Source organism: Pseudomassariella vexata (genome assembly GCF_002105095.1).
Source record: "Pseudomassariella vexata strain CBS 129021 chromosome Unknown BCR38scaffold_4, whole genome shotgun sequence".
In the NCBI taxonomy this organism is placed as follows: Eukaryota; Fungi; Ascomycota; class Sordariomycetes; order Amphisphaeriales; family Pseudomassariaceae; genus Pseudomassariella; species Pseudomassariella vexata.
The window spans coordinates 2,195,147-2,213,174 of NW_024467959.1; the positions used below are offsets into that span (position 1 = coordinate 2,195,147).

Below are 18,028 nucleotides of genomic sequence, written 5' to 3' on the forward strand. Positions count from 1 at the left end.
TCAGACACGGGACCAACGATATTCACCGCTAGTTGCTGCGTGGGGGCCAGGATACCAAGCCGAGCCGTTGGCTTGCCGCTGCTCCCAGGGTCGACTGGTTGAGAAAAACAGTCGAAATATACGGCGTCGCTGACTATTTCGAAGCGATCGATCAAAGCAATCCACCACCTTCTAAGTCTCCTAGCCCGGAAAGAAAACTGCAGATCTATAACCAGTTGGTCACTTTTTGGACATTAAAATAACCCAATTGGCTCGGAAACTATCGAGCGAGTCATTATCTTGTTGGATGGAAGTAGAGCTGAGGGGAGGATGACGGTTGATACGGCAACATATGGCAACATACGGCAACGGTACGGGGCATGTAAGTTGAGGCGGTCAATGAACTGGAGTGTTTGCCATTATGGCACGGGAAATCGGCAGCGAGAGTTGGATGTGAAAAGTCACATGTAGCACGTGGAGGTTGATACTCGGGGTCCTTCAATGTGAATGCTGGCTTGAAAACTTTTGCATTCGGCAGGTGAAAAGAACCGTTGACAAAACCCCATCAACCATTCGAGCATCATCGACATCTTTCAACGACCGACACCAGGGTTGGCAAGTGTTGCCAGCAAAGCCCAGTGACCCAGCTTGCCTTAAACACAAGAGATGAAACGGATATTGTGCTCCTTAACCAATGAAACAGTCCAGACTGCACACTATTATCGAGGCTCAAGTTATGTTGTGGGAGTGTCAAACCCGTACCTACGTGTAGACGACACATAGGGGTTAATTGTGTTCATTACGACAAAAGGTAAATTTATTGTTCCAGGACTGTATATATCGAATCCCTCACCACTTATAGCTGTAGCAAAAGTTGCAAGATTCACTGCCTAGAACTTGGAATACAGAATATGGGAAAAGCTCATGATCGACTGGTGGTATTCAATGTAAGTTGTGCTACTTTATTGCCATAAGTACAAATGTAACAGCGCCGGTTACCACAACCACATATCTGGGCGCAGAGTCTCATCTGTAAGTGGAATTTGATGCACGTGGCTGCTGCTGCGGACATAGAACTATAAATTAGTACAGCATATGGAACATTACCATTGGCGAATGAGAGTCGGGGATTGGATGCAAATTGACGTATGATCGGCCCGAATTGAACGATACAAGGTCCTCATCGGCAGCGTGTCCAGCGGACCTTGTAGGGTCGACTCGGCACATCGTTTTTTTATTTATCGACAGCTAATATGCCACTTAACCTATTTTGGCACTGATTTTGGCCACAACTGCATCCACTGTGTCCAGACGAGAAACTTGGCATGTACCGCGCTAGACAGGGGCTCATCCGGGGTATGAAATAGGTAAGGCGCTCTAATTCTGCCAAATCTGTGCCCAAACGCAGTGTGCCCAAATAACAGTCCAAGCGGTCGGATTCTGCAGTATTTTGACTGCTGGACACCAACTTGCTGAGTCAGCAAGCGCTAAGATGGCGAGCGAAGTTACTGATATCCGACGGACTGCCTTTATTATAGCAGTCAACTCTGCGTTACAAGTGCTACGCGATAGCTACAGTCTCGATCGGGAAGGGGACCGTAGGTTCCTAGGCGCCGAGGATCGTGAAGTAGTCCACGAGGGGGGGTTCGTGGCGGCGAGGCGGCTAGCGAATCGACTACTGAAACGGGGTCAGGCGGTCGGTAGGATGTACCTATCACCTAACACACTGAACAGACGGCTCCAGTACCAGTATGTCACGACCTGGGTTGCATCGCATTGGTATAGACCTCGATTAGGTGCTATCGACGAAGATTCTACTCTAAGGAGCGAAGGAAAGAAGATGACAACTTAGGTTTGAGGGAGCGCGACTAAGTCATCCACGCTTGGCGGGGCTCCTACAAGGGTTATGATTGGCTTCCCATCTGACACTGCCATGGCAGGTGTTCCAGCTGTAAGTCACCTGGTTGTAGTGAGTCTGCGAGGGTTGACCTTCACAGGTAGAGCGTGGAACGCCCCATCGGAGGGAAGCCTGGCGCTGGGATGTCCCTTGATTGATATCGTTGAGAGCGCCTTGAATCGAATTTTCTGAATATCGAGGCATTGTATAATAATAGCCAATACCGACGATAATCTGTTGTGCCGAAGGTGGTTGTAGTCGGCAGATTAGGTGGCCGGAAAGGTGGGTGGCCGGAAAGGTGGGTGGCCGGAAAGGCGGGATTGTACGTTAAACACTAATGTTAAGTGGCAAGTTTCATTGACACCGCCTGCTTAATTCGGTAGGGTTCCACTGCTAATTTTGATTTAGGTACGTCCTGGGCCCTTTACTAGCTACATCTAACGCTAGTAGGGATTAGGAAGTCACTTTGTGCCGAGCGAAGGTGTGCCCAAACGAGCAGCCGATCAGGACCTAAGTTCTCGCGTCCCAAGATCAGCGGGTTAATGCAATGCCGATTTATCCCACTACGAAGGTGGGTTCGGATCCTTTGGAAAAGCTCAAGCCTCTGTAGTACAGGTAAGATAAATAATAAGCGCTACCCTCCTAATATCCGTATCGATGAAATGACCATCAACTTAGAACAATGTTGACGATGAAGTCGTCCCTGCAGAAGAACCGCCCTCTGCGGCCGCCAAAGTCACAAAGTCAACCGCCCAACTGGCTGGTCCTTTTTGTCCTAGCAGTTGCCCTCTTCGAGCTCTGCCAGCTTGTCGCGAACTTGACGCGGCGCACCCGCGCCAGCGACCATGACATCCTCGCTCCGAGCCCCACCCCTTCTACAATCGACTCCTCCTCGTCTCCCTACGGCCGGTTCCCCGTACCTAACGACCCCTTCCGCTTCATCCCTTGCACCCACACGAGTCTGCCGCCCGATCTCGAAGATGCTGAACCGGAGCGCAGCTGGGCCGCGCTGTTTGACCCCAATCCGGAACACTGGAGCTGGGGGAACTCTAGCGCTGGAGGGAGTAGAGAGGAAGACGGAGACCCGTATGCCGGGCGGGGCATCTATCTCTGCGGCTACCTCGATGTCCCATTAGACTACACCAATCGGTTAGACAAGCGCATTGCCCGGCTAGCAATCAACAAATTTCAAGTCTCGGGCCTGGCCCGCCAAGACTCTCCCAACTCGGTCGCCGGAAAGAAGAGTGAGCGCACCATCGTGTTAGAGCCCGGTGGACCTGGTGAAAGCGGCACAGCGACCATATGGCGCTCAGCTGAGATGTTCACCAACCGGTTCAGTGATGGAAAGTTTGACGTGTTGGGATTTGATCCGCGAGGCGTCAACATCTCGCTCCCTGCTGTATCCTGTTTCCCGTACAATGCGGACCGAGACCGCTGGTCGATGCTCACGCGGCAGTTCTACGAAGTATTGGCTTCACCGAGGGCGCAGCTTGAGATCGCGGATGCTATGAATAATGCCACGTTCCGCGCTTGCTGGGAGAAGCATGGTGATCTAGGGCGATTCGTAAGTACGGCTTTTGTGGCGCGCGACATGGAGGAGATTCGCAAGGCGCTCGGCGAGGATGACTTGACCGGGTATTTGGTGAGTTATGGCACGGGCATTGGGCAGACGTATGCGAATATGTTTCCAGACAGTGTTGGGAGGATGATTTTGGACGGGACGGAGTATGTGCGTGACCACCGCCTGCTGGGTGGCTTCGGCTGGACTGCGTTGGACAACGGCACGGATGCTTGGCATGATGGCTTTTTGGGCGAGTGTCTCCATGCCGGGCTGGAGCATTGTGCTTTGGCGAAGCCCAGACAGGGTAAATCTGTGACGGTTCGGGAACTAGAAGATCGCATGAAAAACTTGCTCAATTCACTCATTTCCCGCCCCGTTTCCGGCTACAGCGAGGAGAGCGGCCCGTCACTGGTTACCTACTCCGCCGTTGTCTCAGCGATTTTTGGGGCCATGTACAATGCTGTCAGTTGGCCAGCGCTCGCACAAATGTTATATGAGCTGGAGGACGGGAACTCGACGCTTGCTACGATCATGCTAGAAAAGGAGGCATGGGAGTACGACCCGACACTTCCTACGCCACCATCTCCCAGACCTTTTACGGACGAGCTCACATATCTCGTCGTGTGTGCTGATTCCTACGATGCACCTCAGCCAGAAGGCCTTGACTGGTGGGAGGAGCTTTGGACCAACATGACGACGCGATCGTGGGTGGCCGGCAATCAGCGATTCGAGGTTGTGTTCCCTTGCCGACACTTCAATACGTATTGGCCACAACCCGCCGAAGTGTATCGTGGTGACTTGAACAACACCTTAAGGAATCCGGTTTTATTGATTGCAGAGACATATGATCCCGCAACACCGCTACGGAACGGGAGGCGGCTACTTGACGAGATGGGTAAGAATGCACGATTGATTGAGCATCATGGATATGGACATTGTTCTCGAGATACGTCTGACTGCACCGACTCCATTGCGAAGACTTTCATCATGAATGGCACGCTACCTCATGAACAGACCACGACGTGCTTTGCGAACGAGAAGCCCTACCTTTATGGAACAGCGGCCAAGGGAAGATCGACAGCTTTTTCTGCAAAGGTTGAGGCGTGGGACCCCGTCGCTATGTGGGAAGAGCACCTTCGAGAGTTGTCGAAGTCAAGCTCGAGGCTTCTACCGAGGCCTTAAGCATATTTGCCGGGTGTAGATCCATGAAATCGCCGTTCACAAATTGACAATCCCTGTCTTGTTGCTTCACGAGATGAGGCTCTGTTCTACTCATCCCCGCGTTGCCAGGCTGCCAATACTATTTTGTAACTTGTTCGAACGTTCTTGGAAGAATTTGAAACTTGTCGCCCTACTGTTCAATACCTGCAGCTCTGATACACGACCTACACTGCTAGTCTCTGTGTTTGGCGGGCCGTATGACCTCCCTCGGACCTTCGGGATGCCGGCGCTTACTGATATAGTGTTTATCAGACAAAGTTTGAGTGGCCCGAACTCTCACAAGAACCACGCGAACTTCGCTTGCCATGAGTGCGACAGCACTCAGTATGCCCGTACAAACTCTTTCGATGGCATTTTTGCAGAGGCAACATGATTCACATATATGAAACAACGAGTTCTGGCGGCGACGGCTCCGCTTGTTCGTCGGTGAACAAGCAAATTAGGTGTGAACGTTAAATTTTCAGACTCAAATGTCAGATGTGCTCCGGTATCTAGGTACATTAGGTTGATGAAGAACCCAGATGACGCGATGGTGCCCTTTTCGTGCCTTTTGACGCGCTCAAGTCCATGTGATAGAGGGTGCGAGTTAATGAGGAAATTAATACGCCAACTCGCATATAGATGTGGTGCCGCCATCGAAGGTGTAAAAACCCGAAACATTCATCGAAAAGCAGCTTAAATCGCTGCCGAGCCCACAATTGCTCCCAAACCTCGTTGATGTAGCAATCAAGATGTCGACCTTCAGAGCCTCCGTACTTGGCTTTTCGTCAGACAGTGGTGTCGCCAAATCGACTTTGGTGGCCGAATGCTCGAAAGTACGGCAGGTCGAGGATTTGTTCGACCCGAATAAGGAATGGCCCATCTTGAGACAAGGAGAGTCGGACTTGCGCATGTTCAGTCGGCGGGTGTATCTGATCGAGTCGTCGTTTACGCGATGGTCGCATCCCACGGCGCGGGATGATTCATTCAGACTTGAAAGACTGCTTAAGGAGGCTTTAGGGGTCCCTGAAGATTTCTTCCGAGTACACTCCCGCGAACACACCAACTTCAACTCTACTGAGGTGATTAGGTGCCCCCGTCTCCCTACCGCTCAGAGCCTCGATAGAAGATTCTCTCTGGAGCATTTTGAGCTGTGGACTTATTTGGGCGCTCCGGAGAAGCTACGGGGGCATTGCTTGAAAACCAACAAACATTTGAACCCGGGAGATGTTGGGTACACGATGACTTGCAAGTCTACAAAGCGCCAGATTCAGTGTCATAAGTGGAAGTCGAGAGGGGGGTGGTTGTTGGTAGCTCCACGCAAGTGTTCGTTTTGGTCTCGGACAACGCGAAATGGATGGGATGGTAAGTTCGTGGAATCTTATTCCGGCGAGAGAAATTTCTAACTCTGATAGTGGTCATTCTTTGCGATCCTGCCCCGAACCGACTCCAAATTTCTGGCGCACCGCGTGTGGTGGATGTGAGGCCCTTTCACGGAGGACCGCACGGCTTTATCCCCGAAGAATTTCTTGGTCCACACCCTATTCATTCAGTTCACGTCAATATTGACACTTCTCAAGTGGATTTGGCCGATCCGAGACTGTTTTACTCTAATGGCCGTAGGCGGTTCCTCGGATCACCAGCACCGTCCCACTCCACCATATCTCCTGATACTGACATGTCCCACCCGCCTTCACGAGATGAGCGTGAGGACCGAATCGCCAACACGACGCAAACTTCCCGGACCATGGTTTCGACATCTATCTCAGGCTCTGAAGCCTCATCCAGGCATCGAATACACATAAGGCCGTCATCCGAGCCCTTCGTTCCACGGCCTGAAATAGAACGTCCTCCCCACAAGTCATTATTCGATGATCTCACTTATTACTACCGTAACCATGCGCACCTCCTTGGCGCTATCGAAGATCCTTTCTCTACATCCCTGTTCCTCAGAAAGCTCGTCGCCAGTCACTACTCCCAACTTGTCGGTTTCGTTGCCCATCAAGCCGCTACCATGCGGTCATCAGGCAGCATGGTGCCTGGCAAACATGGCCAAGCAATCAATGAAATGCAAGCTGCCATCGAAAGCAATTGGGATAAGTTCCGCTGCGCCGAGTATATCGAGGCAATGGATACTGTCATGGATCAATTGGGGATCCCAATCTACGGTGATCAACATCAGCAATCCACCAACGCACCATTATCTCTCCATCCTCCCCATGCCGATGTATCCCATACTCCTACCAATACTTTTTACCTTCAACCCACGCCCTCCCCACCCTCTGAATCAGAAAACTGGCGCTCGTCTACACCAGACTTCCTTTACCTCCATCGTGAATTGCGCCTGCGCTTAGCCGACCATGACCGCATCACTGTCGCTGCCGCGGTGCTAACCTCCGCCATCGGAAATCGGCAGCGCCAGAAATCCACCAAATGGTTGAAGCTTCTTACTCTTGTAGTGGTGTTTTTCCTGCCATTTGCGGCGGTGGCGGCTATTTTTGGGGTTGGAGAACAGTTTGCGCCTGGCGGACAAGGGGGTAGATTTTGGGAGTACTGGGCTGTAGCGGTGCCCGTCGTTCTGATTGTTGGGTTGCTAGGAATCGTTGGATGGCGATTGAGGGAGCTGACAAGGGGCATGCGGAGGGTTGGATCATGCTTAAATGGGGGCTGGCTGGAAGAGGGTGAGCAGCTTTGAAGAATATATACACTTGGTGTGTGATTGCTGCTCGATTTTGAAAAAGATCGGTTCCGATGGAGACTATATACGTATGATTAGTTAATATTATGCCGCGGCAAGTGTCTATCAATTAAGTGGTTCTCCTCCATCTGGTGGCAATGTCAGGAATGTTGTGTTCTATTGTGACATACGTGAATTTAGAGTTGCCATTTGATCGATGATTACTCATTGTATGAGCAAAACATTTACAGCTCACAAACAAAGCCACCTTGATAGAATCTCGTCTCATTCGTCGAGTAGATTCGGTTTCGTTGATCGCGGTAGGTTGCATGGTCCTTGCGTCCTCTTCTCGCTCACATTTCCCGCCATAAGTTCAAATTAGTTGTTTATAAATTGTATTGAAAACATCGCAGATCTAGTAAGCTCATCTTTAATGTCGTCCTTGAGCTCACTCTTTAATTCACACCGTAGTTCCTCCTTCAATTCATTGGCAAATTCCCTAAATTCGTACCTAAGATCATCCCTAAGCTCCTCGGTGATATTCACCTTGGCGTCAGAGACTTCGTCTTCAACCACTTCAAAACGCTGGCTCAGCTCCAAGATACGATCACCCATGGCTGCCACCTCTCGGCTTAGTGCCTCAACCTGCTTACGCAATATCTGGTTCTCGGCCTCGAGTCGTTGGACTTTGGTGTCTGATTTTGGATTGGTAGCGTTGTCCTCAATGTCAGCATCTGAGGAGCTAGCCCCTCGTGGCCGCTTTCTCGACCTCGAAAGAAATGCTGAGTCTGCAATTTCTGCATATATAGTTAGCAGTATTATTAAAACTGCGTGGAATTTGTGATGCCAACCTTTCTCTGCAGGAATTTTGTCATCAAGGGGCGGAGCCGGCGCAGGAGGACCAATATCAGCATATGCAGGGGGGCAGTCTTCGTTTTTGTCCTTGTCACCGTCGAACTGGTGCACAATGCCGCCTTTTCCATTGTAGAGACTGCTAAGGCTGTCGTGGCCGGCCGTTGGTGCAAGACCAGGACTGGATGACACGGCCCTGGCGAGGGTGTGCCGTTGCGCTTTAGACAACACTCGACACGCTATTCGGACAGCGAAACAGGTTTGCTGAGCCAATGCGCGCAAGGAATCCAAAACAGCTCCTTCTTTCGCATTCTTAGCTCTCAGCGGTACCATATGTCTGGGACCGACGAGATCACAAGGTTTGGTCAAGGTGAAACGTAGACATATAGTAGTATTTCGCAGCTTGTTCTTGTGTGAAGACTGCTCGTCTTCGATAGCCAGCTGTTGGATCCGATCGGGAGTAATAAAGACGAAAAGGCTTGTGGGGGATTTGCTGACAGTGTTGTTGTGCTTGAGAAAGCAGGGAACTCGAAGCTTGAAGAAGGCGGAGCTCGCTGAGGGTTCGAAATGAAGATCCATGGTTACGTTCGCCGCGTCACCGAGGGATCGCGTGGCTCCGTCATTGTCGATCCATTCTGAAACGGCTTGAACATTCTGCGCGTGAATCTTAGGCTTGATGTCATGCGAGAAGAATTCAGTCGGCGGTGGAGATGGTGACGGCGTGTTGCTGACGGTCGACTCGGCTGATGAAGCCATGGCCCGATGGATAACGGATACCTACAATGTGTCAGTGTATACCTACCTCAAGGAGGGAAGAGTGGACAGCAGGTGGCTCTGAATCTCGACGAGGGTCTGGAGTCTTGAAGCAACGTCACAAATCCCCGCACGGTGGCCAGACGTCAAGGTCTGAGGCGCCAGAGCCGATGACAGGCAGCTTATTGTTCACAATGAACAACAAGCTCCTTACCAGGACCCCGGGTCTTTTGACGGGCGTACGCGTCAAGTAGAAGCCAGTATTTGATGGTCCTGGCCGCGGCGAGCCAGCGCGACTCAGATTGACGTCCAGATAGTGTGCGCGGTCACCCGCAACCTGCTGGATGCAACGGATCGCGGATACCTTTGGACTGCGACAACTGACAGAGTCGGGTATGCTATGATGTTGCAACTTCAGAGCGTTGATACTTCATGAAATCAAATGCAGTTGGAAACGACGTGGATGGAGTCATCAAGAAGTGGAGAGAACCGGTCATCCCACGTGATGTTGAACCAATGACAAAGCCAGGTTAGCGGAGCCACATATCCTAGCGGACATGGTGGCTGGTGGCGCGGTGTGGTACCAAAGTATCTGGCAGCAACCGGTACCCGTGCCACACCCCACTTATTTCGGATTCGCTTGAGCTCACCAACCTAAGTTGGTGCTCACCACCAACTTGGCCAGCTTTTCGACACTTTCAACTTCAACCTATCGTATCTTCGTCAATTCATTAGCTTTTTCCAATCGCAATAGACTCACAGCTACAGGAAGCCGTCCTCTACATGCAAGAGCATCCTCAAGCCAAAATTGCCAAGATTGCGCGAGAAAGCGGCGTAAAACGCGAGACCCTCCGATACCGCGTCAAGCAAGCTGGGAAGACTAAGAACCACGGAGGACTCAACAAACTACTATCTGAAGCCGAAGAAAAGGCCCTCTGTAATTACATCGACCGCCTTGATAGGATAAATCTTGCAGTTCGCGTAGAATTCGTTACCGACGCTGCAAATACGATATTACGTGAGAGAGTCCAGGTTCTACCAAATCAGCCACCACCAACAGTCGGATCAAACTGGACTACACGTTTCCTCAAGCGCCATAGCTACTTCCACGCTTCCCAGTGGAAGCTCCATTCAAACCGCCAGACTGCTGAAAACCTCGACACTATACGAGAGTATTTTACACGGCTTGAGAGAGTCCTCCGGGAAGAAGGAATCGATCCCTCTGATCTCTGGAATATGGACGAGACTGGCTTCCGGATTGGTGTTGGTAAGGATCAACTTATCATCACTAAGCACAAGAGGGCCCATTACTTCGGCCTACCAGAAAATAGAGAGACAGCGATAGCTATTGAAGCTATCTCTGCTGCTGGCGACGTAATACCAGCTTTCCTCATACTCACGGGGACTATCCACTCGGCTCAGTGGTACGCGCAAGACCTTCATCCAGATACGAAGCTACGGCCGGTCGATACAGGCTATTCGAATGACGAGATCTCTCTCGAGTGGCTTATGCATTTCGAACAACACTCTAAGAAAACGCAGAAAGGTCGAAAGCGACTATTGATCTTAGACGGCCACGGCAGCCACCATACGAAGCAGTTTATCCAGTACTGCAACGACCACGATATTATACCCTTCGGCTTTCCCCCCCATCTTACTCATCTCTTACAGCCACTAGATGTGGTTGTTTTTCAGCCATATAAGCACTGGCATGCGAAGTCCCTGGATGTCAGAGAACAGAATGCCATAGGCACCAGTGGGTGTCAGGACACTGAACGCAGGACACCGGCGGGCCGCCGGAGGGGTGTTTCGGACAAAAGACTCCCGAATCATGATTACAATCTATGTGAAGCTTTGGGATGACGAGAGTCAAGATCCTTGGCATCGCCGACCCTGCTGTTATGCCGGGTCCAAGCGGCGGCCTAGCTATCTATATAAGGACCATCTCGAAGTAGGATAGGGAAGGAGTTGTCAGAGCCACAAGTGTCATCCGAGGCGGGCCGGCTTCCACCAGGTAGGAAGCCGTTTGTGGCGGCTAGAGAGCCGCTTGTGGCGAATGAGAGCCGTTGAAGCCGTTTGCAGCGGATAGGGAATCGCTTGGTTGCAGATAAGGAGCCGCTGTCCAAGATATTGGCCGAAGTCGGAGGAACACAGACATACGGAAGCAAACATCCAGAATCCAAGAGAGAACCTCGGCTGGCTATAAGTAAGGAGTCGAGACGGAGGAAGATAGAGAGGGCAGAGATCAATGCATCACCGTGGGCACCCCTACCTGAGACCGCCAGTGACCACCCGGCATTACGTAGAAGGGACGCCCGTTACTCCCCATCACTCTGTACTATTGCCTTCGGCCTAGCCGTACCCTGACACTGGATCAACTAGTACGGGATGGATGTACCAATATAACCAAGCTAGAGTTCCTCTCAATTATCGAAGATGTACGCAAAAAGACCTTCAAAGCGAGTACTATCCAGTCAGCCTTCAAGAAAACCGGTATATATCCATTTTACCCTCATCCAATACTACAAGAGATTGAAGAACGTATACCGAAGACGCCATCACCACCACCAGCCCCTTCATCTTCGTCATATGAAGGCACACCTACTACTTTTCGACAAATTAATAAAGTAGCTAGCAAGATTACGAACTGTCTTACTGATCCAGAGCTTGGTATTAGTCCAGATCTAGCCTATCGACTTAGTCGTTTTGGTAAAGGGTCCCTCGTTAATGCGACCGAGCTTATACTGTCACGGGGCTAGGCCCGTGCACCGCATGTATATTGGTACTGCACGAGCTGGCTGATGTTCCATTCTTCGTGCTACAACAATAAACTACTGGTACCCCCATACACGACCCTGACATATACAGACTAAGCGCGATCTTAGCCGTACAAAGTACGCCGAACGTATATCAAAACAACGGCGCGCTATGAAGAACTATCATCTTAAATCTGGTGGAGTTTTATCCGTTGCAGAAGGTAGAGAGATGGTGAAGAGGAAGGTTGAAGATGAGGTAGCTAAAGCACAGAGAGTTCTCGCCAAGTATCATGAAGGACTACGTAGAGTAGCCAAAAAGAGCTTTTCTGATGCCGCAAAAGAAGCTAGAAGACGTCGATTGACAGGCCAATTACAGCCTACAGATGTCTTCGAGACAGGCCTTGGTTGGCGGTTATTACATAGATTCTAATTGAAGGTTGAAATCCGTCGAAAAACTGGCCAAGTTGGTGATGTGGCCAAATTGGTGGTGAGCACCAACTTAGGTTGGTGAGCTCAAGCGAATCCGAAATAAGTGGGGTGTGGCACGGGTAGTTTACAACTGTAATAAAGTGAATCAACCACTTTCATACCCTTAATTCGCATGTATTTGTTTATTGTTACAGACACGCTGTTCAGATAATAGATAGGATGACATTGATTCATACATGCAAATCATCTCGCACAATGACCGAAATACCTGTCATTTGCGGAACAGACAAACCCGACATCCCGTGCAAATGCATTGCCCGTACATTTGAAGCTGTGAGGCACACATCCATTCCCCCCTTTTTGCCCACTGCTTCACCACCCCAGGACCACTCCAATCTCATTTTCGCCTTTCTTTCATGTTCATATCATATCGACAATGCGAACCTTCTACAACCACGTTCTTCTATCATAATTATGACAAGAATGACACAATTAATGACCAACGAGACAAGCTCCTGACTACGAATTGAAACTGCTGGCATTTCTTGATACTTCCGCAGGTGAGAACCCATCACTAACTCGAGGTGCAGATGAAGATCAACTTAAGAAAGGATTTCAAAGTTACTCAAATTTTATACCTCTCGTGGCGAGAGCAAAACTGGCTACAAGTATCTTTCGAGAAATTTGGCTCGTCGTCTTAATGTAACTCGCCAAGTGCGCACCTGGTGATCACCAGTGATCTTAGGCTGACGTCTGATAGACTGGGATGAGTCTGATTTGATTGAGTATATGGCTATCATACTCCCGGCAGAACTGAAACTGGATCTGATTGCCGCAGGCCCTCTGCTTTACTCATGTGTTCTGCATCTTACCTAAGGATTCTTCCCATGGCACCGTCACCCTGTCCAAAATCGAGGTCTGGGAATTGATGAGCTTGTCACTGCCGTCATAAGAATGCTGCATAGCCATCAGCCCTTTACATTTCCGAGCGTTTATCGACACTGTAGACGATAGAGATGAGGCTAAAACACAGGGTGAATGGTTGTATTGGCTCTTGTTGCAGTGCATACAATGCATATTTACTTCCTCCGACTCGAATGAGCAGTCTGGAGCAAGATTCCAGATTGATAGAGATGCTAAGGATAACGCCCATCTCCTGCAGGCTCATGCACTCGTTGCGGCCTAAAAAAAGCGCGCGCCGGGTCCAGCATGAAAACTGTGTGCGTGCTAACTCGAAATAGCCATACCACTTTTCCGCCCTGTCTCGGATACTTTCCTCATCCGTCTTGGACAGTCGTGGACAAAGACGTAGATCACGCCCTGGTCATAGCAGTCTTATTGCTCCAAGATGCTTTTTCCAAGACCATTCCAGCCCTAAATTACCGAATAGAACCATCTTCAACCTGCCTCTTTTAGCATAACTAACGACGCTATTATCGACTGAACTCCATTGCAAACTATAACTCGGGAGGCTAGAAAAGTTTATATTGAAGTTATAGCGATTTGAAGGGTATTAGGAGCTTTAACGGCCGTACGTTCGACTTCCATAGTTAAGACTAAACCCTGCTTATGATTTTCTAAACCTGTAAAATAATAAGAATTAGGGTAGCTTTATCTTACCAATTTCTACAGCTAATAAAGCCTGACGTCAGTAGTAATCGATCTAGCGCCTTCTGCCGATGATACGAAAAGGTAGGGGGACCCACTGGTTAGGTGAATCCCATTCAATTAGATACTATAACGTTGCGCACTGCTGCATTATAGCATCCTCCCCCCTAGGTGCACGCATCAGCCGATTTAGAAGAATAACGGCTGAATATCTCCGGGTTTAACGGACCCTAAGATTCAACCAACCCAAACAAATCAGATATAAGCTTGTATTTGGAATTTGTGGCCGGCATATACTTGGTCTGCTTTATGTCGGGCGCTGGATCTGCCCGAGGAGAAAGCCCGAAGTGTCGAATCACGACTAAGCAGCGTCTCAAGCTGTCGTCCCCTCGTACTCTCGCCAGTCAAGCGCGGGAGCCACCGCTATAATGTGCGTGCTCGCCGGCCTACTAGTCTATCGCTGGTTCAACTCGAACTCGTGCTGCGGGCGACGCCGAGTCTCACCTGAAAGAAGGCCACCGACAAGGCAGATTCAGCATGTGATGACAGCTTAGTGAAGTAGAATCGACTAGTTCTCTCGACCCCTGACAGCCGAAGGTGCGGGGTGGCAGCTAATAAGGCAACTGCTGGAAGCCGCAATGTCTATATTGATCCTCCTGCTCTGAAGTTGCGAGCCTTGGATTCGTAATGTTAGTATGTATGCACCAAACAAGTGTTGTGCTTAAGGGCTAGCAAAAGTACCATGTATGCCCGATGACCGACCACCTGCTTGGCCGGCGGTTATGTGTACGGACCGAGATGAACATCGATGCTAATTATTGGTCCCGCATACTTTATCCGACATAATTACCGGCCATAGCGCTGACATGGCACCGAAACGTAGCCGAATAACTGTTGGTGAATATTTGGACGAGATGAAACGGAAAGTCCTTCATCCGACGCAATTAGACCGTTTGGGGGCCGCAGTGCTAATGTTGCGCTGAAAGTGGCCCGAACGGCCAACATTGCTCAGCCCGCGGACAAGCCTCTAGCGGAGGGGGGAGCATATGCGGAGGGGGGGGGGAGTACACCACCCACTACTAGCAGCTCTAATAAAGTGGTGTTGAAGAGATCGGCGCGGCGCGATGGAGGATTTCCAGCATCATCATACGCGAAGGTCAGCCTCGAGTGCCCACGAACTCATCGTGGTTATAGCTTTTATAATTAAGTATAATTACATTGAAACAGTCGAAGGGTCTGTCAATTGTGCCAATAAAGTTCCGCTCAGCCGAAGAATAGAAGGTTGGGGGTTGACTAAATAGGGCAGGAGGAGAGGCCTCAAGCGTTGTAGCTCGAGCATGCACAATAGTCCTATGGAGAAACGGAGGAGAACGGAGGGTGTGACGGTTGTTAGGAATTAAGAGGATTTCATGATTACGTCAGGACTGATGGGGGAGGGGGGGGAATCAGTCTTATATAGGTATGTTGTGGTTGTTGACAGGGATACGAGGCCGAACAGTACTGAATCGAGAAGGGGGCTAAACCTGGGAGCTGCGACAGCGCATTCTTGACTATAAATCAAACGAATTGGGTTCTCTTCCTGTTACGCAAGGGGACAACGTCAGCTATAGCTAAGCCTATTATTCAAAAATATGCAGAATTGGTTACGAAACGAAGTCGTTTATTTGAGGATTATCTGAGTGCCATCAATGCTACCACTTCGCAAACCACCGAAGGCCAGAATAATGATTTGTAAGTTGGCAAACCGATCTGCCCCTTCGGAAATTGGAGCTCATAACCAGCATCAGGGCGGATGTGGAAAGCTGGCGGGACTCGATGGAAAATTCGCCCTCTTGCCTTCAGCATACACATTCAGGATATGGGTCATACCGTTATCTTGGGGAATCATGTACGTTCATCTATCTAATCATAGAACGCTGTCTATCTCATCTAGTCATACCACATGTGTCCGCAAGCATGTCCAATCTAACTGCAAGTGCCCCTCTCTAAATGAAGGACTTGCAGTCGCCATCCTTCAGCTTGCCCGCGGCAACCAGTCTCTCGACCTCGCCTTTCCAGACGGCCTTGATCTCATCAGCAACCTTGAGGCCGTTCAGCTTGGCTGCCAGAGCCGCGATCTCGTCGGGGTCAACCTTGCCCTGGACCGTCTCGACATCACCCAATACAGCGTCGATCTGGCTGGCACTGGCATCACCACCACTGGAGAAGTAGTTTGCGTCCTTGACACTGCCCTTGAGAACACGCTTGTTCTTCTTGACGGCGTTCTTGGCAGCCTCCTTGGCCTTCTTGTTAGCCTCACGGTCCGTCTTGGCCTTCTCCTCAGCCTCCTTAGCCGCCTTCTCTTCAGCTTCCTTCTTCAGACGGGCGTCTTCCTTGGCCTTGCGCTCGGCCTCCTCCTTCTCAAACTTCTTCTTGTTTTTGGCGGCGTTGGCTTGTTGGCGGAAGCGCTTGATGCGCTCATCCCCAGCGGAGCACTCATCAAGCATCTTGCGCAGACGGGCGTTGTCTTCGGCCTTCTTCTTCTTGCGAGCATTGGTGTTCTTGCGCTCCATGTGACGCTTCTGGTCACGGTTCTCGTTGTCATCGGGCACGTCCTCATCGAGGTATTCAAATGATCGCCACGAGTCGAAGTTGTACCAGAAGTTGTAGAAAGCATCTACCTCCTCCTTTGTCGCATCCTCGCCACCGAACGACGGTACGGGTTGGGTCTTGCTGAATCGGGCCTCAGCCTTGAAGACACGACTCCACAGCTTGTAGAAGTTCTTAGAAGCGTCCTTCTTGGACGGGGGCTCGACGTCGGCCTTCTCGTCGACAGAGTCGAATTGGCGGCGTTTGACGGGGTCGAGCAGCACCTCAGTAGCCTTCTGGATGCACTTGAAGAAGTTGTCGTCTTCGGTGGCACCCAGTGCAGCCTTCTTGTCGGGGTGATGCTTGAGGACCTTCTTACGGTGGGCACGCTTGATCTGGTCTTCGGTTGCCTTGTAACGGTACTTGGAAAGACCCAGAACTTGGTAGTGATCTTGAGACTGTGCAAGAAGTAAGCATCCATGGTTTACAGACTAGCGATCAGATATGACCGGGTAAGAGAGTTTTGACGTACCTTCCAGTCCTTGGCCTCCCGCTGGAGCATCATAGGGTCCTCGGGCTCGCTGACATCGTCGTCGTCATCCTTCTCAATATTCTTGGCCTTCTCCTGAGCCTGGATACGGTCGTCCTCGGAAAAGGTGCGCTTGTGTCTTGCGCGGCGGGCGTGGGCCAGGAAGTGAGGGCCAACGGGCTCAATGGTACGCTGCGATGAAGAGGTGATGGAGCTCAGCGGCTTGAAGTCCTTCTCAGCAGACCAGCCTTCCGCCAAAGCGGGGATTGGCTTCGATACAACAGTTGCAGTAGTCATGTTTGCTGCAAGCGATAATGATCTTTTGTATTGAGAGTTACGATTCGGAATCAACCAGTGCTGGTTTTTTTTTTGGATTGCGATTGAATTCTTGCAGGGATCTCGTTGGCGGGCAAGTGGGTCGGCTGACTTGGCGCAAAAGTCTTTAGCCACACTTGCTTAAGCCACATTATTTTTTACGATGGCCTCGAACAAGAATGAATTAGAATGATTCTAATCAACCATTGCTCTCAAATCTAACAACTTGTAAACTGCCTAATAACATTTCGAGATTACACCTGCCGGTCACCTCAACCTTAACCTATTTTCTGCAAACTAGTATCGGAAATGGCAGCCATTGCGGCCTACCGTAATCTCTTCCGGGCAGTTCGCATAGCCTTCAAGGGTACTTCTCCCCGATCCGTTGCGCCTACAATCTTTTAACAAACTATAGGCGATGAATCGATCCTCAATGCAGCCCAGTACCAAATCCGCACCGGCTTCCGTGAGAACGCCTCTTTAGACCCCACGAATCCCGCAATCCCTGAACACATCAAGCATGCCGAGGACGTAGCAACGATATTACGACGAAACGTGGTGCAGGGGCAGAAGGATGGAGAGGCTTATAGTATGTTGAGAACACACTACACTAGGATTGGAAAAGAAAGATAGGCTAATAAATTTTCCGCTATAGAATTGAGGATACACGAATACACAGAGCGAGGCGACAACGACACGGTTAAAATGCCCCCAAAGCCGACACCAATCGATGGGAAAACTTCACGCTGTGGAGGCAGTCAACTTGGAAATGAAAGCTTGAAGACACTGAGGTGATGTGTCGAGCCTAGAGTGGCTTGCCTGTAATATACGATGATACCCATTGTACCAACAAATTCATGATCATGACCATGAACTATTGCTCTCTTCAGTCTGGGCCAAAAGC

General features: G+C 50.3%; 5 protein-coding genes across 5 annotated transcripts; 3 read left to right on the top strand and 2 right to left on the bottom strand.

Moving 5' to 3' along the window:
• Positions 1 to 1,471: 1,471 nt before the first annotated feature.
• Positions 1,472 to 4,619, top strand: BCR38DRAFT_464692 (Alpha/Beta hydrolase protein; the record flags this gene model as incomplete). The annotated part of the gene is made up of 2 exons (XM_040862675.1): positions 1,472 to 1,728; positions 2,741 to 4,619. 2 exons carry the CDS (start codon positions 1,472 to 1,474, stop codon positions 4,617 to 4,619), a joined length of 2,136 nt encoding a protein of 711 aa, XP_040718196.1.
• Positions 4,620 to 5,004: 385 nt separating this feature from the next.
• BCR38DRAFT_160158 (uncharacterized protein) lies at positions 5,005 to 7,408 on the top strand. The gene is made up of 2 exons (XM_040853775.1): positions 5,005 to 6,002; positions 6,053 to 7,408. Exons 1-2 carry the CDS (start codon positions 5,390 to 5,392, stop codon positions 7,330 to 7,332), a joined length of 1,893 nt encoding a protein of 630 aa, XP_040718197.1. The 5' UTR covers positions 5,005 to 5,389; the 3' UTR covers positions 7,333 to 7,408.
• A 361-nt stretch (positions 7,409 to 7,769) lies between these two features.
• On the bottom strand, positions 7,770 to 9,367 carry BCR38DRAFT_472943 (uncharacterized protein; the record flags this gene model as incomplete). The annotated part of the gene is made up of 3 exons (XM_040862925.1): positions 8,166 to 9,367; positions 7,826 to 8,111; positions 7,770 to 7,791 (listed from the first exon to the last, which is right to left on the bottom strand). Exons 1-3 carry the CDS (start codon positions 8,920 to 8,922, stop codon positions 7,770 to 7,772), a joined length of 1,065 nt encoding a protein of 354 aa, XP_040718198.1. The 5' UTR covers positions 8,923 to 9,367.
• Positions 9,368 to 15,561: 6,194 nt separating this feature from the next.
• Positions 15,562 to 17,190, bottom strand: BCR38DRAFT_522475 (putative ribosome associated DnaJ chaperone Zuotin). The gene is made up of 2 exons (XM_040865233.1): positions 16,813 to 17,190; positions 15,562 to 16,738 (listed from the first exon to the last, which is right to left on the bottom strand). Exons 1-2 carry the CDS (start codon positions 17,104 to 17,106, stop codon positions 15,698 to 15,700), a joined length of 1,335 nt encoding a protein of 444 aa, XP_040718199.1. The 5' UTR covers positions 17,107 to 17,190; the 3' UTR covers positions 15,562 to 15,697.
• A 243-nt stretch (positions 17,191 to 17,433) lies between these two features.
• On the top strand, positions 17,434 to 17,919 carry BCR38DRAFT_338261 (mitochondrial zinc maintenance protein 1, mitochondrial; the record flags this gene model as incomplete). The annotated part of the gene is made up of 3 exons (XM_040855602.1): positions 17,434 to 17,491; positions 17,540 to 17,713; positions 17,780 to 17,919. The coding sequence occupies 3 exons, from the start codon at positions 17,434 to 17,436 to the stop codon at positions 17,917 to 17,919; spliced, it is 372 nt and encodes a 123-aa protein (XP_040718200.1).
• Positions 17,920 to 18,028: the final 109 nt, after the last annotated feature.

Excerpts from the sequence above, each read along its gene's own strand:
- BCR38DRAFT_160158 (XM_040853775.1), top strand. The coding sequence starts at position 5,390 with ATGTCGACCTTCAGAGCCTCCGTACTTGGCTTTTCGTCAGACAGTGGT. Across the intron at positions 6,003-6,052 it reads AACGCGAAATGGATGGGATG|TGGTCATTCTTTGCGATCCT; the intron begins GTAAGTTCGTGG and ends TAACTCTGATAG.
- BCR38DRAFT_522475 (XM_040865233.1), bottom strand. The coding sequence starts at position 17,106 with ATGACTACTGCAACTGTTGTATCGAAGCCAATCCCCGCTTTGGCGGAA. Across the intron at positions 16,739-16,812 it reads GGGAGGCCAAGGACTGGAAG|TCTCAAGATCACTACCAAGT; the intron begins GTACGTCAAAAC and ends CTTCTTGCACAG.